Source organism: Sminthopsis crassicaudata, chromosome 4 (genome assembly GCF_048593235.1).
Source record: "Sminthopsis crassicaudata isolate SCR6 chromosome 4, ASM4859323v1, whole genome shotgun sequence".
NCBI lineage: Eukaryota > Metazoa > Chordata > Mammalia > Dasyuromorphia > Dasyuridae > Sminthopsis > Sminthopsis crassicaudata.
The window spans coordinates 462,813,429-462,840,552 of NC_133620.1; the positions used below are offsets into that span (position 1 = coordinate 462,813,429).

General features: G+C 44.6%; 1 protein-coding gene across 33 annotated transcripts in view; it reads right to left on the reverse strand.

Moving 5' to 3' along the window:
* GTF2I (general transcription factor IIi) overlaps window positions 1–26,657 on the reverse strand; it is an 83,741-nt gene extending 57,084 nt beyond the window's left edge. For all 33 annotated transcript variants that reach the window (XR_012481496.1, XM_074264039.1, XM_074264029.1 and 30 more), the window contains exons 1-3: window positions 26,226–26,657; window positions 3,824–3,927; window positions 2,242–2,380 (exon numbers count right to left, since the gene is read on the reverse strand). Coding sequence is in view for 32 of the 33 variants with exons in the window: in XM_074264039.1 (XP_074120140.1) it covers window positions 2,242–2,380; window positions 3,824–3,922 (238 nt within the window). In the remaining variant the exon portion in view is untranslated. The remainder of the gene's footprint in view (window positions 1–2,241; window positions 2,381–3,823; window positions 3,928–26,225) is intronic.
* Window positions 26,658–27,124: the final 467 nt, after the last annotated feature.

Genomic DNA, 27,124 nt, shown 5'->3' on the forward strand with positions numbered 1-27,124 from the left:
CTGAGTGTGGATCGGAGCATAGTATTTTTGTTGTTTGTTTGCTTGTGTTTTTTTCCCTCTTGATCTGAATTTTTGCATACCATGACAAATATGGAAATCTGTTTAGAAGCACATGTTTAATTTTTATCAAATTATTAGCCATTTTGGGGAGGGGGAAGTAAAGGGAGAAAAATTTTGGAATACAAGGTTTTGCAAAGGTAATGTTGAAAACTATCTTTGCATGTATTTAGAAAAATAAGATATTAAAATAAAAAGATGGTGATGAATATCATAGTAATAATCTTAAAAGCCATAAACTAAAATAAATATTTAAGAAATACAGAGAAATTTTATGAAGAAGAATTTGGCAATGGGAAAAGATGTACAAAAAGACTTTTCTCAAGGATCCATTCTGGGCCCTAATAGGCCACCTCAAGAATTCTGCACTTTAATCAACTCTGACAGAAAGCAGCTTCAGGATATGTACACCTTCATCAAAATAATTTTCAAAGTAATGGACAATCTATGTACCCAAGAATTGTATCAAATAGTCCATGACAACATATATTCTGGAGTAGTTCTCTATGAAATCTAATCATTAGTAAGTGGAAAAAACTATAAATGCCAACAAAGAGACCAGGAGTCAAATCTGCAAATAAGAACAGCTGTCTCAGTGTTTCTTTCCCAATTCTAATGGGTGGAAAAATTCATAACTCCCCAAGAGAAGAAAAAACCGATGTAAATACAGATGCCAAGAGGAAACATCCTCGCTGTGTGGGTTTAGATGGAAATGACACATAATGAAGTCAACACTAAAAATGTATATATAAAAACCATCAGGCAAAAATATCTGCCAGACCACATCATATCCTAGGGTTACTATTGCTGACATCAAATGCATTTAATATGCTACTAGAATTCTTGTTAAATTCTGTAAAAAAAAAAAAAAAAAAAAAGATTCTAGGGTCAGGAGGATCTAAATTCATATCAGGCCTCAGATACTTAACACGTCCTAGCTGTGTGACCCTGGGCAAGTCACTTAACCCCAATTGCCTCAGCAAAAAAACAAAAAACAAATAAAAATAGGATTCTAGGGCTAGCTATCCAATTAGCCACAGGTATTAATGATCTGCTAATCTTTTTTTTTTTATTATTTTATTAAAGCTTTTTATTTTCCAAACATATGAATGAATAATTTTTCAATACTGACCCTTGCAGAATCTTGTGTTCCAGATTTTTCTCCCTCTTGCCACAACCCCCCTTCCCAGACTGCAAGTAATCAAACATATGTTAAACATGTGCAATTCTTCTATACATATTTCTACAATTATCATACTAAAAAAAAAAAAATCAGATCAAAAAGGGAAAAAATAAAAGAGAAAACAAAATGCAAGCAAACAACAACAAAAAGAGTGAAAATGCTAACTTTGTGATCCACGCTCAGTTCCCATGATCCTCTCTCTGGATGCACATGGCTCTCTTCATCACTAGATCCTTGGGACTAGCTTGAATCATTTCATTGGTGAGAAGAGCCACGTCCATAAGAGTAGATCATTGTATAATTTTGTTGTTGCAGTGTACCATGTTCTCCCGGTTCTGCTCATTTCACTTAGTAACAGTTTATGTAAGTCTCTCCAGGCCTCTCTGAAATCAACCTGCTTGATCTGCTAATCTGAAGTCATCAAGAAGCTATACTGTCTTTGCTATTTAACAGGTCTCACCCTGGATTCTCCTCCCTGATAATGAAAGAGCCATCCCAGCCAGGTACTAGAGATGGAGATAGTCCAGGATGATAAAACCTATCACAATTTTTTTGTTCCCTACCTTGTTTCCATAGAATTCTCAGTCAGTCAGTCAGTACCTGATATATGGCTCTCCTTTCACAGAATTTACACAGAAAGAGGGGAAACTACAATAACATCTCATAGTTATTACCACCGTATGGCATATTATAAAACTTAGGTTTGAGTGGGAAAGATACTTCTCCTACTTACTTTCAGGCTGTTTCATATGTTAAGCTAGCATGGGGGAAAGGGGAGAAAAGGGCATCTTAGGGAATACAAAGCACCCAAGTCATATAACCCCTTTCTTTAGACTGTTACATGGTCATCAGTCTCCCAACACCCAGGATTTTAGTCATTAGTCATCATGGTACTCTCTCCTGAGATGGAGTCAAGAACAGAAATATGGAAATGCTTTTAAAGGATGAATGCTGAAATCCACAATCCATGATGTATAAAGAGACTTTTTATAAGCACTTACAGTATTTTACAAAATCCTTCTGAAAATCCTTTCTGGTGTTGACAAAAGCCCGTCCTCGTTCGGTACCCACAACAAACACATCTGTCTCATACACGGCAATGCAGGCTACCTCTGCCTTTGATTTGGCAAGTTCCTTACACTAAAAGAAAAACAAAAATCATCTTCAGATAAAAATCACACATATACACAAACACATAATTAGTGAATCACAAAATAACTACATGATTCCCTGTTCCAATAATAAGAATTTTATATGTTCATTCTTTTATCACCTACAAAAGCAATTTCAAATTTGGATTGGGACATCTTAATTTAATATCCAAACCACTACTGGAACATGTTAATTTTTTAAAAATGGACAAGAATAATTAAAATGGGAATAATGATATTGTCCTTAATTTGAGGACCTGAGGGGATGCAGACTGAGTACAAAAAGGGTAACTTTTCCAAGGTCCTAGGAGAAAGACAAGAATATTCAAAGAAAGACTCCTCCATCCAGTGTCTTATGACCCAAGGCTCGTAACATCTACAATAACTTTGTGAACAAGAGGTTTTTGTAAAAGTTATCTTCACTAATACATAATTGCCAAATAGTTCTGTTTTGATTAAAGTTATTCACAAATAAGGTTCATGTTATACTGATAAAACATAAATAAGTAGCATCTTAAAAAAAAAAAAACAAGTAGCATCTTCAAGAAAATGCTGTTATTAAAAATAAATAAATAAATAAAGCTTCACTTTTTAAATGTTAAAAAAAAAAAAAGAAAAGAAAATGCTGTTATGAATTTTTTAAAGCCTTTGTTGTTGCTGAGAATTTAGCTTGAGAGATGGATTGAGCTATAAAGTCTAGAAAAAAACACAGATGAATTAGGGAGAACATGAAATCAGACTGCTTTTTAATATTTTAAAACCATATAATTTGGGGTCACTCATGTTAGTTTGTGAACATATCAGTACAAAAGATCAAACCTTATTTTTTTTTATTCTGGATCAACTATTATTTATAAATCTGTAAGATGTCACAGATTGTTTACTATCATATCATAATGTGTGCTATATAGAAGGGAGAAAAGAAGTGGTAATGTGTTGTCAACTTGTCAAAAGCTATAATTACCCAATGTGATTGAGTAGTGGGTTATTTTTCACATGAGCCTGAGAAATAATGCATAAATTTAACTATTGCAATGCACAATTATGTTAAAATCATGAAAAAATAGATAAGAAATACCACAATCCCATAATAGACAAATTCATAGATTCAAAAAGAACTTTAAATACAAGATCAAAGTTAACACAAAGGTGAATTCACTAATTAGGGTTTAGAAAAAACTCTCAAGTAATAACAACACTCACAGTAATAAAATGAATACTAAGTTCTAGAAAGCAAATGAATACAAGTTAAAAAAAAAAAAAAAAAAAGATCATTGCACCCTTTGAGAAAAAATAAAATTACAACGATCCAACAACGAAACTCAAGTGGGCCGTCAAACAGTTACACTACTAAATTTCACAAAAATCGAATCTAATCAATGTGTCGTGGAGAGAACACTCCAATACACAGGTAACATTAGTTCCACCTTACCATTGACTCAAGGGCTGACATGAGGAATGTGACCACCATTCTGCTCTCTGAAGACTCTTCGTCATCAACTGATACTGTAGACATTGCAACTTGTGCCATAATTCCTGAAATGGAAATGAATAAGAAAGTTGAATTACAATGGCAGAGGGAGGCGCCATATTAGAAATCATCATTTTATACATAAGGAAAGTGGAACCCTGGGAGAGGACATCACTTGTTCCAAAGTCAGACAGGAAACTGTCACAAGTCAGAGAACCAGAGGGAGCTCTGTGCATATCTACAACGTGGTTATTGTTTCCTGGATTGAGAGACAATGTCCCAAGGCCTATTTTACTTTCCTTTTAAGGAAGGACAACCCACCCCTTTGCTCTTTATTGAAGGTTCAGTCCTAATTTAGGGGACGTTTGGTTCCACATTCCTTCCCACAGTCAACTGAGAGTGGGGTAGAGCATATTCTGGGCTCAGGAGGAGCCCAGAATCCTCCCTTCCTTCATTGACCCAAGAACTAAAAACAAAAAAACCATCCCCAAGCTTATACATGAACAACATCTGAAGTCACTGTGGCCGGCCCTGAGGAAAATTCAACAGAGAGTAAGAAATCCAGATGGATCTCAAACCCAGCATTACCCAGTCTACAAACCAATTTTTAATAATTTTTTCCAACTTCTAATGGATTAAAACTTGGAAAGAAAAGGTTTTCCAATCCCACTCTCTGACTTCACATATAAAAACCTGAGGCCTTGAGAGGGGAAGTGACTTAGTTTGGTTGCAATTTTTTATCCCTATCAACAAATAATTAAATACTCATAGAAACTTAAAACTTATATATGAAAATCTACCTAATTTTATTGGATATGACTATATGTAACACTACATTATCAGAGAGCAACCTTAAGAAGCATTTTGTTTCACAGAGCATGATTCCACCCCAATAGCAAAGATCAAGTCATTGGATTACACGTTTATTAAGTGCTTAATATATACCTGGCATAAATGTCATGGGATTCTCACAAAGGAAGACGGGTGGTATTATCTCTATTTTACAGTTGAGGAAACGAAGCAAAAGTATTAAATGGCTGGTCCCTCAGGATAATACAGCTATTACACGTGTGAGACTGGATTTGAACTCAGGTCTCCCTGATGCTGGACCAAGCGTCCTAAGCCCCGGGCCCCCCGGCAGATGGCCGAGGGAAGTCCCCGTGAATGCCCTCTTGTTTTTTCAGTGAAGCACGAAGAAGAGTTCTTAACGATGCTGTGAGGCTTGAAGAAGAGATGCTCAGGTGGGTCAGGGAAGGGGACCCAGAGAAGGGAGACAGTGTAGTCAGAAAGGAGTGAGGGACAAATGGACGGAAGGGGGAAAGGCCCAGAGAGTACAAAGGGATGGAAAGTGGGTCATGGAGAAGCACGTAAAAAGAAAAGCTTCCCATCAAATAAAGGCACCGTGGAGTCAAATAAAGGCACCGTGGAGCTTGTCAACACACAAGAACCGCAGGGAGGGGCGGCAAGAGAGGAACTAAGATTGGAAACTCCTCAAACTGCCCGACCTCTGGGGTACAGGCTCCCACTCTGCCTCCTTTCTGAGGGCAGAGGTCGTGGCTTTACTTGGGACTCCCTTTGTGTGGATGCCTTTGGGGGGGGGCATTTCCAGTGGGCTCACCCTGGTCTGCAGGACACAGGCCGCCATCTTCCCACCTCTCCAGCCTCTGCCTGTTCTCCCTTCCCTTCAGCCCCCCAGTCCTGCTCATTGCACTTCCTCCTCACAGGGCCTTCACCAATAATAGTGGGGATGCTCTCCCCACTTGCCCCCCACCCTGCTCCATTTCTACAACCACCAATCTGACTGCTAAAGCACCAAGATGTCCTGGGGCACTTCTGGAGTCCATCCCCGCAGGCCCTTCCCTGCACCTCCTGTCCCAGGCCAGCCCCACAGCCTGGCACTCCTCCTTTCTGCTCCATCCCAATCTACAGCTTTGCTCTACAACTCCAGACCTCCCCTCTTTCACAGCCCCCCCTCCCCTGGGCCAGGAGCTTCCCCCCTTTGTTCACTGATGTCATGGGAGTCATGGAGGGAGGGGAGGCGCTAGTGGCACTGTAGAGTGCCAGGCTTGGGTCAATTTCCTCTTCCTGAATTTGAATGAGGCCTCAGTCAGTCAACTGGGTGACCCTGAGCCAGTCACTTTACGCTATCTGCCTCAGTTTCCTCATTTGTCAAATTGTGTTTTATCTTTGCCAAGAAAACCCCCAGACAAGACTGCAAAAATGATTCAAAAAAGAAACAAAATTCAAATGGATTCAAATTTTACTTTTCATTCACTAAAAATATTCTCAATAATGACAGTTATTATCCTAAAAAACTCAAGAGCATTTTCCACAAAACTAGACTAATATTAACTTCAATATCTCCAAAAAATAAGCACATATGTTCCTCCTTGATAAATGTAGGTGATTTTTGTCTTGGTTAAAAAACCAAGGCAAACTCTAAGCCACTTAAGGAAAGGGCTTGCCTTTTTTGTTACTGCTTTGTATTTGTATCCCCAGTGCTGAGTAAGTATCTTAAAAATGCTTTATCAAAAAATTAAACAAAAACTACCAGCCTAGCATGTTTTTTCCGTTCCTTCAAGTCTCTTCTTGGGGAGCAATTTACAATATGACTTAAACCAAAACAATTATCAGAGGCACAATGGTTAAGAAAGAATATGAGACTGTAATTGTAAAAGAGAACCTGATCCCACCTCCATAATCTCTCTCCCATCCTCTCCTCCGTCCGCCATGGCCCACGTGGCCATTCATCTGGACTTTAGCCAATAAGCTCCCTGCCTCCCTTGTGCCCCATGCTCCGACACTTTCCCTCCTCCTCTACCACACGCTGGCCAGCCTGGGGCTGGACATCCTGGACAGTCTGACCGGCTGTTCCCCCTCGCTTCCTGTATGCTAGAGATTCTCAGATCAGCTCCTCCCCCCTTTTCCCTCTGACCGAGTCTTTGAGTCTCCCAAAAGCCCTTGGGTCCTTCCTCAGAATGCTTCAAACACACAGAATAAAATTTATGTTACATTACCAAGGAAACCAATAATATTTAAGGTCACAGATCCAGGTTAAGAATTCCCCATCACTCACTGAGAACTAATTGTTGCCGCCACGCTCGGGGTTTCCCTTAGTCTCTCCCATTCTGTACCCTCAGATGGCCAGCCTCTGTCTCCCTGCAGGTCTACCTCCCACCGGGAGGGGGGGCTCCAGGAGGGGAACAAGGGTGTTTTGCTTGGTTTTTTGTCTCTCATGGAGGTAGACAATCATCATCAACATGACTTCTCAAAATCCCAAGTATTAGTTTACAAAAACATCCTTATGACAGAGGTATTATTGTATTAACTCCATAGCTGGAAGCCTTGATGATAAGTTTCATTTCAGGGCTTGGGTTTTTTTAATCATGACTTAAATGGCAGGCCCTCCATCCACGGAGACCAAGTCTGCCACTGGCATCCAGCTTGAGAAAATATGTGTGTGGTTCAGCAGAACCCATCGCAGGAGACAAGTTTCTGAGAAAGGCAGGTCAGGGCATCCCCCACGGGCTCAAGAAAATTCTGGGGCCCAAGGAAAGCTCATTGGGGTTGGGAGCAAGAACTGAACCCAAGAAAGGCCCCAAAGCAATGAAGGCCACTTGGCCTCAAGAGCTCTAATCAAAACGCCCAATTTCAGACTGAGAAATTTTCCCACAGGCATATAATTATATATATATAATATAAAATTTACGCCATTCAATGAACCTAATCCGCAAAACACCACCCTATAACCTCCAAAAAGGTCACAAATTTTCTGATTGTTTTTTCCTCTAACACAAGCACTTCTCAAACTTACGTTCTGCTACATTCCATTTTTTAAAATTAATTTTATAATTATAATTTTTTTGACAGTACATATGCATGGGTAATTTTTTTTTTTTTTACAACATTATCCCTTGTAATCACTTTTCCAAATTATCCCCTCCTCCCTCTACTCCCTCCCCTAGATGACAGGCAATCCCATACATGTTAACTGTGTTACCGTATATCCTAGACACAATATATGTGTGTAAAACCGAATTTCTTGTTTACGGTAAGAATTGGATTCCGAAGGTATAAGTAACTGGGTAGATAGACAGTAGTGCAAACATTTTATACTTCTTTCCCAGTGTTCCTTCTCTGAGTATAGCTGTTTCTGTCCATCATTGATCAACTAGAAGTGATACATTCCATTTTTAATCTCCAGTTTTCCATAGCAGCCTATAACATTTAAGTCAGAAGGGATCCTGAAGGCTCAGTCTGGAAATCAGGCCCCTTTTAATGGAGAAGAATCCCGGCAGGGCCTGATGTCGGATGCTGAGGATGAAACCTGGGCCAGCAACGCCAATGAGTTCACGGCACCCTCACCCGGCCTAGCTCACTATACTTAGAGAACATAGGTCAGTCTAAAACGACACTTATTTATATGATAACACTCATACTTATATTTCTATTTCAAGAAGTATTTCACATTAAATCTCACAAGGACATTTCTAAATAAAATGTGAAATGAAGAAACACAAGCATTTCTACTTCTATTCATTTGATTCAGTCTTTATATTTCCTTAGAAGGTGCTCAATGTATCTGATGTTCATTTTCAAGCATAACTCAAGCCAGATAGTTGGTTGCTCCAAACTCACATTTTATATTAGAAAACTGTTACTCCTGTCAGTAGGCTACAGCAAAAATTAAATCAGAATCCATTTCTTTTTCAATTGACCATAGATTTCTAGTAAACAATTTCATTTTTTAGAATCACTCAGGGGGTGTTTCTCTTTAACATCTGGGAATGTTTCCCCTCACTTAGAATTTCCCAAACCGGAGCCAGGCCTGCTGCCCTTATGTGATTTTATCCAATTGGCCAGAGGATGCTTTTGGCTGTATTCCGGCTCCCCTCCTGGGATTTTTGCAGAGCTTCTCAGTCTGATATTTCACTCTCACCCCATCCCCCGGGTTGGCACAAAACGTCATTCTATAGTTTCTTATGTTATCATTCATTTCTCCATATAAATGAGAGCCAGCAGGAGTTCGGCTGAATTTGATATCCGTGCACAAGATTCAATTCATTTAATATGAAATTTGGGGAATTCATTGTTTTTCCTTTCCTGCTGTAATGTTCACCCTTGAAAATATTTTATGACACTGCTGTGGCACCACGCTATACAGAATAAACAACTGGGTCAAAAAAAAAAAAAAAAATCCAAACCATTGACAGCGCTAAAACTTCCCAAGCTAAGCCAAGGCCAGCTGAGGCCCCAGTGAGCGGGGACAGGGAGGGCCTCTGTGCCGCCTCCCGGCTGGCAGAGGAGCAGCTCTGGCAGCCAAGGCGGCCAACGGTTAGAAATAAGCCTGGGAGTGCATCTCCACCACCCATAAAAGCAGACAGAGGTGGGTCCAGGCTTCCCAAACTAGAGCTGCACCACCTTATGGGGGCAATGATTAACAGGAGAAGAGGGTTGAGGGAAAGGTCTCTGTGATGCAGCTGTGTCCCCCAGAGTCCTGGGGGGGGGTCCCATCCCATCAGGGCCAGGGCCCAAGAGCTCTTCCTTTACGATTACAGGGCCCTGGTGGCTGGAAATTAGGAGACCTGTGAGTAGGTGGTAAAATCTCAGGACTCAGTTTACCCAAAAAACAGGGTCCTGGAAAGCAGTGGGTTTGCCAAGCCCCTCAAGGGTCACACACATTAAATCAACACACAGGCGTTCTCATTTACTGATTTTTGGCTTGTTTTGTTTCAGAAACTGGGACTAAGTGACTTGCCCAGGGTCACACAACCAGGAAGTGTTAAGTATCTGAAGCCAAATTTGAACTCAGGTCCTCCTGAATTCAGGGCTGGTGCTCTATCTGCTGTGCCACCTAACTGACCCCTTTTACTTATTTTTGTTGAAAATACTCATCTCTATGGCAGCTAGGTGGCGCAGTAGATAAATCACCAGCCATGGAGTCAGGAGGACCTGAGTTCAAATCTAATCTCAGACACTTCCTGGCTGTGTGACCCTGGGCAAGTCACTTAACCCCAACTGCCTCAGCAAAAGAAAAGAAAAAGAAAATACGCATCTCCTATTCTAGCCCAACCCCTTTATTTTGGACACTGGAAGAAACTGAGACCTAGAGAGTTTCTGTGATTTGCCAAGAACTGAACAATGAACAGCAGAGACAGGACTACAATTTAGATTTCCAACTATTAACTGCCTCTCTGAGAAGCAAGGCAAATAGTGACTAGAAGGCCCGCTTTTGTGGTCCCTCTAGCTCTCAAGCCGCCGTCTCGGTGGTCTAGGAGAGAGCCCAGTTGGGAGGTTGGAAAGGCTAGGCCGCAGCCTAGACTGACATGTTCTAGCCAGTTAAAGCCTGAGCAAGTCACAATCTTCTAAGCCCTGCAGGTAGAAGGGCCACCCTAAGTATTACCTAGTAAGTCAGTAAGGGCCTTTTAGGATACCTCTCTTGACTTTTTAATTAACTTGTTGATGGGGGGGGAAAAATCTAACAAATTTGTGTAATTACGCCAAATGGCTGTAGTGGCAAATGTTGGTCCATCTTTATGAAAAGAAAATTATTCATCACTCTTAATATACCTAAAAAGTCCTGATTTGCAAAATACTGGTCAGAAGAGATTACTTTACCCCCAAAACTTGAGTGAATCATTGTCATATCAACCACAACCAAAATAGCACATTCTATTTTTAAAAAGAGGGTCAGTTTAAAAAAAAAAAAAAGTTTTAAAAGCACATTTGTCTTAATGAATGTATTATGTTGGAAAGCAGCAGTGACAGGCACTGAAGGGAACACAAACCCCCTTCTGTGATGCTTGGGAGGGTCTTCACAATGGTTGAATTTAAGGGACAACAAATCCAGTAAAACCTGGGACTATTCACCTCCTGCAAAATAGAAGAGCCCCTTCTGGCCACTGGGGAGTGAAGGGAATTGAATAATGCTCTGCAGCCTCATTCAAAGGCCTCCAAGTCCTGGGGCTCAGGCCACACAAGAATCTTCTGCAGACTGAGATCCCTCCAGTTTTCTCAAGTAGCTGTAGTTTTCAATATACAATCAAAACCTGCACTGGTTTTCAAGGAAAGCCTTTCTGAAAGTCAAAACTTCAAGTTTCCTTCATATAATAAACTCTGCCTTCCCTTTTCTGGGAAAAAAAAAAAATTCAGATTTAGGATTGATAAATCCTGTTTATCTCAAATCAATAATATTTAGCTGCTACTTATATTGTATATTTAGGCTTTAAAAAAACGGTTGGGATTCCAAATGGGGAGACGTTGCAGTCACCATTTCCCAGGCCAGTGACTACTGGATGTGGTCCAGGTTTGGACTTAAAGGCCTTACTCCCTTGTGTGACCTTGGGCTCAGTTTCCTCCAATGTAAAATCACAAAATGGCTTTCCCAGGCTCTTTTAAGTTTATGATCTAAATTTATGATGAGAGGAATAGTATGTAAACAAATAGAGGCAGACTAAGCAAGTCCTTTCCATTCTGGTCTGTGGGCAGTGGGGGACAAGGAAGAACTCTGCATAGAACAGAACCTTTACACGTGGGTTAGCCGCTAACATCTAAGTCGCACAAAAACATGAAATGCGGCTCAGGGTGTCCCTCAAGGCTGCTTCCTGAACTACCATCCCTTTGCATCCAGACTCCTGGGTCTGTGTCCCAAGGAAAAGGGCCCATATGGGCAAAAATGTTTGTAGTAGCTTTTTGTGATGACAAAGAACTGGACATCGAGGGGATGCCCGTCGGATGGGGAATGGCTTCCCAAGTTGTGGTATATGAATGTTAGGGAATACCATTGTTCTATATGAAACGCTGAGCAGGCGGATTTCAGAAAAGCTTAGAAACTGGACCGATGCCGAGTGACCAGGAAAATAACGTATGTAACAACAAGATTATGTGATAATCAATTATGATAGATTTGGCTCTTCTCATTAATACAGTGATTCAATAAATCCAATAAACTTGAGATGGAAAATGCCATCTTCATCCAGAGAGAGAACTATGGAGAACGAATGCGGACTGACACATGCTATTGTCATCGCTTTTTCCTTCTTGTGGTTTTTCCCCTTTGTTCTGATTTTTTTACCCCAACATGAAATGATTTCATATGGAAATACATGAACATGAATGTATACATATAACCTACATCAGATTGCTTGCCAGCATGGGGAGAGAAAAAAAGAGAGAAAAAAAATTGGAATTCAAAATCTTACAAAAGGGAATGTTGGAAAACATTTTAAAAGCTACCTACTATGTCCTTTTCTCTTCTTCTGGATACTCGGTCAGTAGCGTTGGCAGCTCAACCACCACTGGGAGGCCCAGACCTGGACGGCCAGCTCAAAGCTCTGGCACTGTGCCAGCCAACCTCTCTAACTGGCCACTGGGCATTTCCCACTCCATGTCCCATTGACACCTCCACCTCAACATACTCCAATTCCTCCTTCCCAGTAACACCCATTTCTCCCTCATCTCCATATTCAATCCCGGTGAATTTACCTCTCTGATAGATTCCTTCTTTACACCTTATCTCTCCAACAGACTACTGCCATCCTTCCTGCTGGGTCTCCCCGCCTTCAGGTTCTTCTCAGTCCCTTCCACCGCCAAAGTGATCTCCCTAAACCCCAGGCAATCTCACTCACTTCTGCTGTTCAGCTGCTCACTGATCAACATGTGCATTATAGGCTCCTCTAACTTGATGCCTTAAAGTACTGTGTGTGTCTGTGTCTCTGTGTCTCTGTCTCTCTTTCTCTCATTTTAAACCAATATGTCTGTTATAAGCAAAGGTTTTTAAGGAGAAGGGGGTCATGGGGAGCCCAGAGTATGAGAGTGATACAAAGAAAAACCATCAATGAAATTATATATATTTTTTTTTTTTTTTTTTTAAGCTGCCCTAACTGAAGCTTGTTGTTTCACAGACAATCCTTTCTGTCTGCTGCGTTCAAGGCCAAATCCAGTTTTTCCTATTCCATCTTTCGCCTTCACCCCTCTGCACAAGGGGTCACTCCCCAGTCCCGAAGGCCTCCTTTCTCACTCCAATCTGACTGGCCTCCTCCATAAGGGAGCTCCAATCTGGGGGACGTGGGGAATCAACCCGTAGGACTGCAATGCCTTTTTGGTCACCTAGCTGCTAGCACTTGCACGTTCTCAGGCGTACATATCGCCTTCCCAAGAAAATGTAAGCTCCGAGAAGGCAGGAACGATTACGACTCCACATTCATCTCTGCATTTCTGGGTGCTAACAAGTCCATATCTAGTACCCCCTTCTAGAAGGCTGATTCCCCATGAACAACCACATTTACTCATCCTCACTACACCTCCCCCAATTTTTTACATGTTATTACACTCCTCATACAGGCTTTGTCAACAAAACTGCTCTTCCTGGGACTTATCTCAGGAACCTCAACTATAAACTCTTAGAAGCCATGCACATTCAGTTATTCGTGCGCCCCTTAAGTCTGGATTAAAGTCCAGGGGAGGCTGTGGTGTCCCCAGGTCGGCAAAGGCTGGGCCCCTGCAGCCCAAGCTCGGCACCTGAGCTGATGGAAAGGAGCATCACCAGAAAGCTGCCCACAGCAACTCAGGAAAACAGTTCCTGAGGAGAATGGGGGACTTCCAAAGCAGAAAGTCAAATTCTGATGGCTCGAAGCAGAGCACCTCTTCAACCCCTAGAACAAAGTTTTATATGATAACCATTTAAACCATTATTCAAGTATAACATGAAAAAATTCTAAAATGAAAGTATTTTTCCCTAATGACTTACCAGCATAGAAATCAATGGTCATTTCTTAGTGGCTAATGCTGACATTATTGAGGCTATAGATAGACTGACAGTTTGGAGTCACAAAAATTTGAGTTCAAATCTGGTCTCAGACACCGATTAGCTCTGTGATCCTAGTTCACTGTTTGCCTCAGTTTCCTCATCTATCAATTAAGCTGGAGAAGGAAAGGGCAAAGTACTCCAGAATCTCTGCCAAGAAAACCCCAAATGGGGTCATGAAGAGTCAGACATGACTAAAAAATGACTCAACAAAAAATCCTGACATGCTTAGTTTCAATTAATTCTACAGTGATGTAGTACAGAGGTGGTTTTGGAATCAAAGAAATTGAGTCTGGAATGTGACCGGTATAACCTCAGTCAACTGACATGACCTCTTTTCACTGTCATATAAAATGAGAGGACCCGCTGGCTCCTTTACATCTTGATAACATTCTAGTAAAGTCCTGCCGTACCAGCCAGCAAGGACTGGAGAGACAGAACCCAAAGCCCAATCAATGGTCCCTGCCGGCCCGGGGGGAGCCAACCTGAACACCGAGAGGTATCCACGGAGTGGCTTCAGGAGCAGCAGCAGCAAAATTCTCCATTAAAGGTATTCCCAAAACAGGCCTGAACAGAGGCCAGAGATTCTAAGGGACAGACGGAAGGCAGGATGGAGGCGCTGAGGTGTGCACAGATGTCAGCAGCCAGAGAGCTGAGCTCGTCTGGCAGGAACACCAAGTACGGGAAAGGAAGGAACACGGAACCAGTCTGCAAAGGCCAGGAGGCCCCAGCTCGTGGGAGATTCCGAAGCAGGGAAGCCTCGTCCATTGTCTTCCAGACTCTCTGACCAGACCGGGGATGCCCTGGCCTTGGCCTGGCTCTATCCAAGGGGAAGTTTCCAAGCAGAACCTCAAAGCAAGAGGCTCCAGCCCAAGAGGAGGACAGATGATGTGGGAGGATTCCCAAGTCCTGGGAAAGTCTCCTTCCCCCAAACCACTCTCCTTCCTGGTAGCACACAGCTGTGTACAAAGGGTTCTGCTAGGCTGCTCTTCCTTGTTCTGAAAGTGCTCTGTAATTGGGGGTGACAGGTATGTGAACCAGGGAAGATCCATTTTGGTTTTGGGGTTTTTTTTTGTTTTTTTTCCACTAAAGTCATCAATAAAGTTTCCCCACCAAAATTATCTTGACTTGAAAACTAATCTTATGATGGGGAGGGGGGGAAAGAGGACAGGAAAGCCTCAGGAAAAGCAAAACCGATAGTCCCTTCAACAAAATTAGATGATGGATTTGGGGGGAAATGATGAGTTTCATTTCATACGCATCAAACTTGAGATGCTTATCAGATATTCTACTAGAGTTACCAAGATGGCACCACTGGACTGAACTTCAGGAAAGCGAGAAGATTCTGCTACACCAATCTAGAGTTTCAAGAGTCATTTGGAGAAGCCAAAGGAACCCCCGAGATCTGCTGAGAACACCAGAATGAATATAGGAAAAGAAAAGAAAAGGGTCCCCTAAATCACGTGGGGCAAACAAGGAAGTCAAAGTGAACTCAGCTAGGGGGCGCAGTGGTTAGAGCACCAGCCTTGAATTCAGGAGGACCCGAGGTCAAATCTGGTCTCAGACACTTAACACTTCCTAGCTGTGTGACCCTGGGCAAGTCACTTAACCCCAGCCTCAATAAAAAAATAGATAGATAGATAGATAGATAAATAAATAAATAAACTAACAAACAAATAAATAAAGATACCCCCTTCTAATATTTCAGTCAAGGGGATTTGCTCAAAGAATGAGAAGTGAGGAACTGGATAAATTGGGAATGTCATAATGAATCAAACCAACCTCCTAACTATGGTTTGTTAAAGTCTATTTATTTATAATCATAGACAGAGCCATCTTTTCCCATGAATAAATCCAGCTTCCTCTAAAGATTCATGTCACACAGAAGATATTTGGGTTGTGTTAGAAATAATTCTGGGGAATATAAAAGAACAAGGCTGACTGGGCACCATAAAATCCTTTAAAATGGCTCTTGCTAATCACAGATCCATTAGTACATCTGCATGGCAACTTAAGTCTATAGTCATCAGTGGGATAAGTGTCATATTTTAAGAGCATTTTTAAAAAAATCTTCTAGAATTTATTTTCCTGATATCTACAATTTTTTTCATATACAGTGAGAATCTGCAAGTTAATAAAGATCAACAGTAATCTAGATTCCAAATCCCCCCCTTTTTTTTTACTTTTTTTTTTTTTCTTTTGTGAGGCAATTAGGATTAAGTGACTTGGTCACTATCACACAGCTAGGAAGTGTGAAGTGTTGAGTGACTTGGCTGGACTTGAATTCCATCTAGCTGCTCCTAGATTCCAAATCTCAACACAAATCCCAGTAGCCTAATGAAAAGTATAAGCCACTGAAAAAAATCCCTGCTTCTCCTGGGGAAAAGGGCTTAAGGAGCACATTTCCAAATTATCATGAAGACTTCTGAGAATACACCCTTAGTATTACCACAAAACATGACTTCATAATGCTCTCAATGCTCTTAAGCATACTCCCAAAGCACCTCCCATTTGTGCGTGTATATTGGGGGGGGGTCTTTAACCAGCAGCAAAACAAATCTAACCACCACCTGAAAAATCCAACTGTGCTTTTTTTTTTTTACATTTGACTATTTTGGCTCCCACATGCCACAAAGATGTACATTGTATACAAAACAAGTTGTACAAGAACACTAGTCTTTTCTCCATGTATTTCCCTACATAATTGTGAATACACGATGCAGTGTTTAAAATGTTTATCCTAAGCTGGCCTCTTAGTTGTTCCCAACTTTTGCACTAGCTGTCTCCCGGCATGCCATTCTCTCCATCTCTCCCTCTCAAGTAAGCCTTCTCTTTCTCCAAGACTCATCTGAAGAGCCAGTCTTCCCTGATCCCATACCACTACCTAGTGCCCATTTCATGTTCCCGCTGCCCTCTCAAATTAAGTTGCTTTATATTTTACCTTCAGTTGTTTTTACATTACCATAGTTGAATATAAATTATCTGAAGCCAGAATCTAATAGGCAGATCTCCTGCACATAACTGGCACCTACTATTTGCAGAACTAAGTTTGTGCCTGTGGCATGCAAGCAGGGAAGGCTTCTCAGCAGGGCTTAGGGAAGAAGCAGACAGGGAAGCAGGGGACAAGGAGGCAGTGCCTGTAGGTTCTCTGACTAGTCAGTAGTCCAACTGGACCGAACAGAGAATAAATAGCACATGGAGAATCCACTCAAAGAAACAAGGCTGTGGCACAGCCCCTGTCCTGGAAGGCCTCAGGGTGCCCATATAATTTAGCTGTCAAAAGGCAGCCATCCAAAATCTTCCCAGACCCCCGGGATGGGTGAGTGAGCAGAGGAGGCAGAAGGCCCGAGGCCCAAGCAAAGCCTCAGGAAGCTCTTTCTGGCAACTCCCTGAGGGCTTTGAGGTCTGCTCTGGTTTCAGTCAGTGGAGGGTCTTTCCAGAGAGGCACAGAGAATAAAGAGTATCCAGCCTCTCTGCATCCCCCCAACATATAAACCAAAGGGGCTCCCAAGGGCGCAGGCCTACTCTGCTGGCTAAAGCTGGATTCAGGTCTTTACAGGGGCCCAGCAAACAGAAGACAGCAATGACTCTGGCTAGCCTTGGGAAATGCACTACAAATAGGAGGAAACCCAGAAAGGTTTCTAATAGCTAAACTTGAATACCTTTATCCTCTATGCCAAAAAAAAAAAAACAAAACCCAGAATTAAGAGAAACTCAGAGACAAAGTAAAAAAGAATTTGGAATTACTTTATTTTTCAAATTAATAAAAATGTATTAAGCATTTATAGTATGCAGAATACAATGGCAGACCCAGGGGGAGCTATGTCACAATTTCTGCCCCCAAGGACTCCTGGGAATGTGAAGGTACACAAATAACTAAAAGAAAAAACATTAATAGCATTAAAGGAGTTTAATCAAGTTGTCATTTGATTAAAAGAAAATTTTACCCAAAAATTCAAACATTTTTTAAAAACTATTTTTTCATTAAAATCCTTTTTATTTCTTCACCCTACCAAAAGGGAGAAAAAGAAAAGGAAAATCCTTGTAACAAATCTTAGTAGCCAAGCAAAGCTACTGTTACTGGCTGTCTCTAAAAATGTCTCCATTCTGCATATTTATCATCCTTGTGAAGGGGTGAACAGCCTTCTACCTCACAGGCTCTCTGGCACAAGGGCTAATCATTCTTTAGTCTTTCAAAATTATTCACTTTTTGCACTGTTTCAACCTTTGCTAAGCCAGTCTAATGGCTGCAATGCAAAAGAGGTATACAAATGGATAAACTATAGTCCAGACTCCTGACACCTCAAGCTGGATCAGGAGGAGGACTATAGAGGACCCTGATAAAGCATCTAGGGAGATCTGAGGAGGTGGAGATCAACGGTTCCCAAGAGCTGGTAGGATGTAAAAAGGCCTCAGATAGCTCCAGGCCAGTCTCTTCCCTTCACCTCTACAGGTGAGAGAAGTTAGGCCCAATTAAGGGGCTGCCCAAGGTCCAGACAAGACTCCCATTTCTGTGGCTCCGAGGGTAGAGAAGGCCAGCTGAGCCTGGGTCTTTCCTGCCTCCAACCCTAAGGTTTGTGCACCTGAAGGGCGCTGGAGTTGGCAGAGGCCCGAATTTAAATCTCCCACTTCTCTCTTACCAGGGGTCCCTAACTACGAGTCTGTCTGCTCATCCATGGCTTGGGTCCTGCCCCAAGCCCTGCCCAGCACTCTGACCTTCTTCACTCTATCACTGTCGTTGGTATCAGAAAAACAACTGGAAGGACCCTCAGTTCATCGCTTCCCCCTCTCTTCACAGCGGGTAAAAGTGGAACCCTACAAAGCCCTGTCTCTGCCCCAGATCACCCTGATGGAACCTTCCAGAACAAGCCTAATCCCAAAGTCCTTTCCAGCCCCAGGTATGGGCTTTTACCCACCTGCCCCATCCGGTGGGCAATAAAACCAAAGCTTTTACTTCTAAGGAAGATTGCAGAGCTCAGTAGTGAGAGCTGCTACATAGACTATAAACAGAAATGAGTAACATTTTCATTCAAATTTGTTCTGACAGTTCAACTATCTCCTGAGTGAACTAAATTGTGCTGATGTTTCTCTCAGCTTAGAAGTAGCATCCTGTAAATATGGCACAGCAGGAGGGCAAGTCTGATAGTGCATGGAAAACAAAGGACCTGGATTTCAGTAGATAACTGCAATGAGAGCAGAGCTTTTCTTTTTAAAGTTAGGTTATTATTCAAATCTTTTCCACTTATTAACTTATCTTTCCTTAATTTTTAAAAGATTTAGACATTGCAGTAATACTAAGGATGAAAATTTTAAATCAATAATTTCAAAAATTACAAGTTTAGTCAAGGAGGATAAAAATCAATGACTTTAGGGGGGCAGGTTTATAAATAGGACTTAGTAGGCCATTAACTCATTTTCGAAACACGATCAGGTTAATACTTAACTGTTAAAGAAGAGTGAACTATAATATGAGCATGCAACCAAAATTCCTCCTGAATAACGAGAAACAATCCAAGAAATTCATGCCAAATCAAGAATCAGACTTAGCCAAGAGACTGAGGACTTTTCTTGTTGGATGCCAAGGGTCCTGAAGCAGGTTCCTGAGAGAGCTGGGGCAGAAGGGAGCAGCCCCAAGCTCTGGCTTCTTACACTTAACTAGTTTTGCCAGGTTGGGCTGTGATAATACACTAACCATGAGCTAGTGTTACTCTGCAGATGATTCACTGGTTATGTGATAGTCTTATTGGAATGCTGAAAGACAATTTGGTTACCTTTTATTTATCCAAAGTCATTGTAACAAGGACTTGGTGACAATAGACAGAACATGCAGACAACCGGCCAGATTCTGCCTGTTGTCACTAAGTCCGCCTGCTTCCATTATTTTGGAAAAACAGAATGACTTAATATCCCCAAATAAAATAACAAAAGAATCATAGCTTTGAAAAGAACTGTTTATACCTTTAGAAATTCAGGAATGCCTTCAACAAAGATTAGAATATAATGGTCTGAGTGAAATGAACATTGGATCAATGTTCAAGTCAAAAGACACTTATCACTTAACCCACCATATCTGAACCCACCTTTGGTTCTAACAGTCATGATGACTCTCTGTGAGGACCAATAAAGTACCTTGTAACACTACATCACCAGATGAAAAGAAACTACTTATTAGGGCACTTGATAAGCACACCACTAAGTATTTATTATTTAATATAGACTTGCCTACTATGTGAAAATGAAACTTCTCCACCTCTGAAATGTCAATGTGTAAATTCCATAAAATAATAATATGCCATGGTAATGGAAAAATTAATTATATTAACTTTCCTTAGTGATCTAAACAAAATCATAACAGATTTAAAATGAATTCGTATAAATTTTTTACAGACTAAAAGATGACTTTATATTTGTCAAGAAAAATCAGCACGTTAGAGAATAAAAGAAAACTCAGAAGGAAGCACAGAAAAGTAGGATAGTTTTGAAAATGATATAGTATTTATATAGTTTTTCAAAAAAGCTAACTGTGGAATGGAGATTCATGGTTTTATACTGAATCTTCTGTGTTACACTGTATACACAGAAATGTCTTTTTGTATTTAAGTTTATATGAACAATTTTTTTAAGGTTGTTTCTAAGCTGACATAAAAGAGGGGGCCTGGTCTTTCCATTCCTTAGCAATGATAAAAATAATTTGTCTATAACAGTGGTTTTGAACTAGTACCAATAATTCAAAGACACTAAACCACAGACTTCTCCCACTGATTTAAACCAAGAGTATGAGTTCATGTACAGTACTGTCTTTTAAAAAATAAATACCATCCATTTCCATTACTCCTTAATCTTAAGAGGTAACTTTCAGAAAACTTTATATTTATTTTGCTTTCTGGTCCATTACCCTCTCAAATTGGGATCTTCATTTATTTCAGCATCTTCTCTATCTTCATAGTCAAGAATATGCCACTGTTATAAGACTTGCAAGTCATAAACTCGTGGGTGCAAATTATTTTGTGCACAAACCTCCCCCCCCACAAGTCACAAGTCAGTCATTCCTAACATCAGCTTCCCCAAAGCTGCTAGCTACCATTTATGACTCAGTGACTTACCTTTGCTGCTGTCGGTGAACAAGCTATGGTACAGAAGGAAGAGAAACAAAGCTGAAGTCAGGTGCGAACCCAGGTTCAAATTCTGGTTCTGTTCTACTCATACTCGGAACGATCTAAAGTAAATCACTTTACTTCCTTGGACCTTGGTTTCTTCCAAGGAGAGGTTTGGACAAGATGTCTAAGGTCCCTCTCTCAACTCTAAATCCTATGATATTACTGTGGGGTATTCTTCTAGTTAGGACATAACACCACCATACCATAAAACCTTGTCTACAGAAGTGTAGACGAAAGGGATGTTTCTTATTTTCTCTTAGCTCATTTGTCCATTGCATCTGTGGAGAGAATGCAGGGCCTGGAGACTGGAAGTCTCTCTTCCTGGGTTCAAATCCAGTTTCAGACAGCTTACTAGCTGTGTGACCCTGGGCAAGTCACTTCACCCCATTTGCCCCAGTTTCCTCATCTGAAAAACAAACTGGAGAAGGAAATGGCCAACTGTGTCTACATTTAGGGCCAGAAGGCAGGCCTGGGAAATGCAGAAGCCAGAGCCAGCCTGGGCCCCAATTAGGGAAAGAGATCAGTAAAGAAGGAGAGGTGGCCTGTTAGCAAAGGCGATTTATTTAACAAACTGACCTAAAGAATGAGCCTGGCAAAGTTAACTACTTCTATTAAATATGAGAAAAGCACTCTCCTTGTCATGGGAATGGAAAGAATCAAATGCGGACAGAAACGCAAGACATATTTTGTAGGATCCTAACATTTGAGAAGTTCCTTATCCAGTCCCACCTCTAACAATGCAGGTGAATAAATCGAGTCAGACCTGTAGTGATTCCCCCAAGGCCCCAGATCCCACGTGCACAGGGTCCTTGCCAGGAGAACACAAAGCCTCCAAACCTCCGAAGCTGCCAACTGCCCTAGACAGGCCTCTCCCATTCAGACAGATCTTGCCCAAGCCTCCATCCCCCACCTTAAACAGTCCTTTCAAAAGGTGTTCAAATCCTTTCCCATCCCCAAGCAAAAAACACCACACCACTGAGAGAGCTACAGCAATCCTAAAAAGGAAATAGGGGGAATGCAGGTGATTTCCCCTATGGGATTTAGACATTGTTCCTATTTGCTCATTCATTGTGTAATTGTCAACTAAGAGCAGAAGTTAGATTCTTGCCAATCCCCCCATTCCAGTGACTTTCAGGAGAGTAGCTGTTGTTCAGTCTTGTCTCTTTTCAACTCCATTTGGGGCTTTCTTGGCCAAGACACAGGCGCAGTTGGCCATTTCCTTCTCCAGTTTGTTTTTCAGATGAGGAAACTGGGGCAAATGGGGTGAAGTGACTTGCCCAGGGTCACACAGCTAGTAAGCTGTCTGAAGCTGGATTTGAACCCAGGAAGAGAGACTTCCAGTCTCCAGGCCCTGCATTCTCTCTACTGGGCCACCTAGCTGCTCTCCAACAGCACAAGGATCGACAAATGTCTAAATTTATATCTTCTCCCTCAAAGTTTGAATTGCACAAAATGGGGCTCTGTTTGTTGGCACCAGTTCAATAGTTAAGTCTTCAGAACTTGCAGTTCAATCTCCAGGCTCTGAAGGAAACTAGTTTTTGTTTTGTTTTTCTTAAGTAGATTTAATTACAAAAAGTAGGCACTCCTGTTATACATAGGCCCTGCGTAGGTGTGTACACACACACACACACACACACACGTTCAATTACAGTCCCTGCACATGTGATCCCAAACCTCCATCCCATCAGGCCGAGCCTTTCCCCTGTGCCCATGGGATGCTTTCAACTCTATGACCCACAGAGGCCCACCAAGTAACTTAGTGCACCATGGACCCCGCCCCCAGTCTGCAGCCTCCCTAAGCTGGTGCCAAACCTTATTTCTCACCCAACTGTCTGAATGGTTGACAGCCCTGGCAGTTCTGCCCTCAGAACCTTCCCCCACAGGCACAGCGCCAAGCGGGGCCTTCCTATGCATACAGCACCTGGACCTACTGCCCAAGGGTCCCCAGTCACTCCCCAGATGCCAGCCCTGACTCAGTTGCTTTGCCTCCCTCTGCTCTTTCTGGGGCAGATACAAACTCCTCCCCCCCATTGGGCACAGAAAATCCTTCCCAAACTGGCTTCCCCCGACCTTTACAGGCTGATGATCCATTCTAGTCCAACTGGCCTAAATGCTGTTCTTGACTAGCTTTGCCAGGGACACAGAATCCTTCTTGCCTAACTACTTTGTGTTCACTTAGGATCACAGATTTAAACCTGCAAGTGACCTCAGAGGCCACTTAGTTCTTGTGGCTCCATTTTACAGATGAGGAAACTGAGGCAGCATCTTGCCCAGGGTCACATAGCTAGTGTCTACTCAGGATTCGAGCCAATCTAGAATCCAAGTTTAGTACTCCCTCCACTAGAACGCTCTGCCTAGGGAACAGCAGCTGAGTACTTGTAGAATTGCCTTACTTACCCACACGGAGTTTCACCTGACTAGCAAGCAGTTATTCAACAAGAAAGCCCCAAGGTGGCAGCACCTGGGAATCAAAGTAGGGGCAGGGGCATTTCTGGGGGGCAGGTACCTTTTCCAAGACAAGGAAAATGAATGCCTGATTAGAAGAACATCAATCTGCTTGGGAAATGGAATGTATCAAGGGTGGTAAAAATTTCAGTCAAGAACAGCAGCTGGCAAAGCTTTAAATCCCAAACAAGTTGGAATTTACTCCTAAAAGGAATAGGGAACCAACGGATGAAGATTGTTGAGCAGAAGAGGGGAGGTCAGGTTGTGTTTGAAGACAGCTTTTTCTGGCAACTGTTTGGGGAACCCCTTGGCACAATGACATTTCTACTGACTCTAAAGTTGGGATTCATTATAATTAGGCATTGCTGTGTTAATTCGCTTGGCATCTTAAGGGAAGCTGAATGTGAAGAGCAGAAGGTAATATAGTCTGGCCTCTCCTTTACAGATGAGTAAATAATGACCCTGAAGGAAGTCACTTGCCCAAGATCACAAAGGGAAAAAAAGGACGAAGAGCCCAGGCTTCCCCCTTCCATCACACAGGTTATTTCCAGTGACTGCTTGAATAAAAGAAGTGCCTATAAAATTCTCTGCACAAGATCTAGAACAGGGGTTCTCAAACTACGGCCCTCAGGCCAGATGCGGCCCCTGAGGACGTTTATGCTGCCCCCTGGGTTATGGCAAATGGGCTGGGGGCAGAGACAGAGCGTGAGCTTTTGCTTTTACTATAGTCCGGCCTCCCACAGTCTGTGGCACAGGGAACTGGCCCCCGATTTAAAGAGTTTGAGGACCACTGGTCTAGGGGAACCCAAGTCAAGAAGGGCTAGAAAGGGGTGGGATCCGCAGCACAGGAGAGCACACACAGAGGGATGACACAGGGCCTCCATTCCCAAGCCAGTTGTACTAATTATCTCCTGACAGAATCACTGGCGTGTTTCACCCATCCCTTTGTGCTCTCTTTGTAACAGAGAAATAGTCCCAAACTCCTGGGCTCTGGCGCTTTCAGCTATGCCTGGTCAGTGGGCAAGAATAGGCAAGAAGGACCAACAATGATTAAAAGCCAGAGAGAGGAAACAAGGGCGGGCCAGGAATTAAAGACCAGATTGTAGAGACAAAGGGGGGGGGGGGGAGAGAAGGGAAGACAAGGCCAGAGTGAAAATCCCAAAGGCTGAGAGAGAGCTCGAGGGAGTAAGGGAGTAAGAGGGAAACTAGCACCAAGCAGAGCCTTTCACTTCTAATTTAGGTTCCTATAAAGAAATTAGCAAAACAAACAAAACCACCGAAAACCGCGTCTTTTTTGTTTTATTCTCCAAAGCAGCCACAGACATGAGCTCGTAGTAGTTTTTACAGATGATCGCGATCCAGAACGTCAGGGTTTTTATGGCCCACCATAGAAAAAAAGCAAACCCTCGGTGCATAATCACCAGAAGGTAGGAAGTAATTACTCGGAAGCCCTCTAATCCGAAGGCCCATCTCCGCCAGTCAGCACAGGCCGGGCTATCGATAATCACCAATAATTAGCAGGAAAGGCTAAGCGTCTCACAATCCCCTCGGGCTGGGCTCACCGAGAGCCCCGGGCTGGATCGGGCTCCCCTAGGAACACCCTCCATTTTGTGAAACCGCAGAACTGAAAGTTTATCGCCTCCTGCCATCGCCCCCACCCATCTTAACCGCTACCAAAACAGTTCCCAGGAGTGAATGGAAATCCTACAAACTTAGCAAAAAGATTAAAGGACTTTTCTTACAGGAAGAAAACCAGAAACTCCCTGTCCTTAATCCCTCTTCCTCCCGGGACTCACCAAGAGCCCCCCTAGGCCCAAGGTAGGAGCCCTCCTCCGAAGGGGGGAGAAAGCCAAGGATCCCGGCCCCCTCTCCCCTATCTCCCCCCACACCGGCTCCGCTGGGCGAAACGGTATAGAAACGGGCCACCCCTGGGGGAAGGGAGGGGAAGCCTCAGAAATCTACAAAAGAGGCGGGGCTTTTGACGGCCCCAGGCTGGACCCCCCCCACTCCCCTCTCCGCACAGGCTCCGACTCGGGCCTGGGTCCCCCACGACCCCCGCCATTAAAGGAAGCCGGGGTCCGGGCCCCTGACCAAGGAGAGCTGCCAGAGCCGGGACGGGGCCGACCAACTCAAGACCTGAGTTCGAATTCACACAATTCACGGCTCCCTGCCGCGACAGCGCCCAGACGGTCCCACACTACACAGGGGAGAAAAAGCCTCAAAGCCCTTAGAGGACCGCTCTATCTCCCGGCTCTGCCCCTGGCCTCGCAGGACCCGCGGAGGACAATGGCCTCTGCAGGCCCCACCTGGCAGGGGGAGGGGAAGCGAGCGGGACGGAGGCGGGGCCACGGTGGGGCGGGGCGGGGCTGACACCTTCACCTAGCCCGGCGAAGGCGGCGACAGCAGCAGAAACCCCTCCCCCCAGACCCGCCGGCCAATCCGGGCGCGCCGCCGCCGAGCCTGCGCTCGAGTCCCAGGACAGGGCCCAGCCGGCGCGCGACCCCAGCTCGGCCCCGGCCCGAGCTGAGAGCGCGCGACCCCTGCCGGCCCAGCCAATCAGGGCAGGGCGAGAGGCAAGGACACCCGCCCCACACCCCTCTCTCCATCTCCGCTGCGCCCGGCGCGCGCGCGCGCAGGGCCCTCTTTAGCCCTCCCCGCCCCCAATCCCCGTGCTCCTCGCGCGCCCCCACTACCACGCGCGCGCCGCCGCGGCTCGCGCGTCCAACCGTCGCCCCTCGCAACCCCCCCGCCCCCGCCCCCACCCCGGGGCCCGGGGCCCGAGGCGAGGGGTGAGGGGAAGAGAGAGAGAACCGGCGGCCACCCCCCCCATAACAACCATCCCCTCCGTTAAACCGCCCCCCCCCCGGTCTGTCCCGCAGCAACGGAGGAGGAGGGGAAGGAAACCCCGGGCTAGGCCAGGTTGGGCCCGGCCAGGCCGAGCGGGCCTCGAACTCACCCGATGCAGCAGCGGCCGCGGCAGCAGTAGCAGCAGCAGCAGCAGCGGCGGCAGCGGCAGCGGGGACGGCGGGGACGGCGGCGGCGCCGGGGAGCCCCGAGGCGCGGAGGGAGGATGCAGGGGTGGGTGCGGGGCGCCGATCAAACCAAGCCGGGGGCGGGGGCGTCCGGTCTCGCTCGCGGGCTGGCCGGTCCTGCCTGCGCCTGGGGCTGGGGCTGGGGCCGTCGCTGTCGCCGTCGCCGCCGCGCTCCTGTCACCGCCGCATGGCCGCCCCCGGCAGGGCCCACGCTCCGCGCACGGCTGGCCTGAACGCCCGAAAGACGGAGAAGCAGTGCGCGGCAGGCGGGCGGCGGCCGGAGAGGGGGCGCGCGAGGTGGGGGCCCGCGGCGGTCTGTGGCCCCTGTTGTCCGCTCTCCTCCTCCTCCTCAGCTCGTTTTTTTTTTTTTTTTTTTTTTTTTTTTTTGTTCCTAGAGAGCCCGCTGCGCATGCGCGCCCTCCGCGCCGCCCCGCGGGAGTCGTAGTCTTCCGGGCCTTGCCCACCAGGCCGAGGGCGGCGAGGCTGGACTACGACTCCCAGGGTGCACCGCGAGGGCGAGCCCCGAACTCGGGGACGGGGCGAGAGCGAGCGGCGCTGGCCCGCCCGGACTAGGGCTGTCAATGGAGGAGCGGAGCAGGAGGAGCTGAGGACGAACATGGCTGCGGCTGCCGCTGCTGCAGCTGCACCTGGGGCCTGCTCGGCTGCACGAGGGGGGGGGGGGGGGAAGACGGCAGAAGGGGGAGGGGAACCCCTGACTCTGCTTGGCTCGGGCTGGGCCTGAGACCCTCGCGCGGGCACCCCCACTCCCCACGGTACCTCCAGCCCAGATTGCCGACACAAAAGAGCGGCTCCCGCGGCTGCT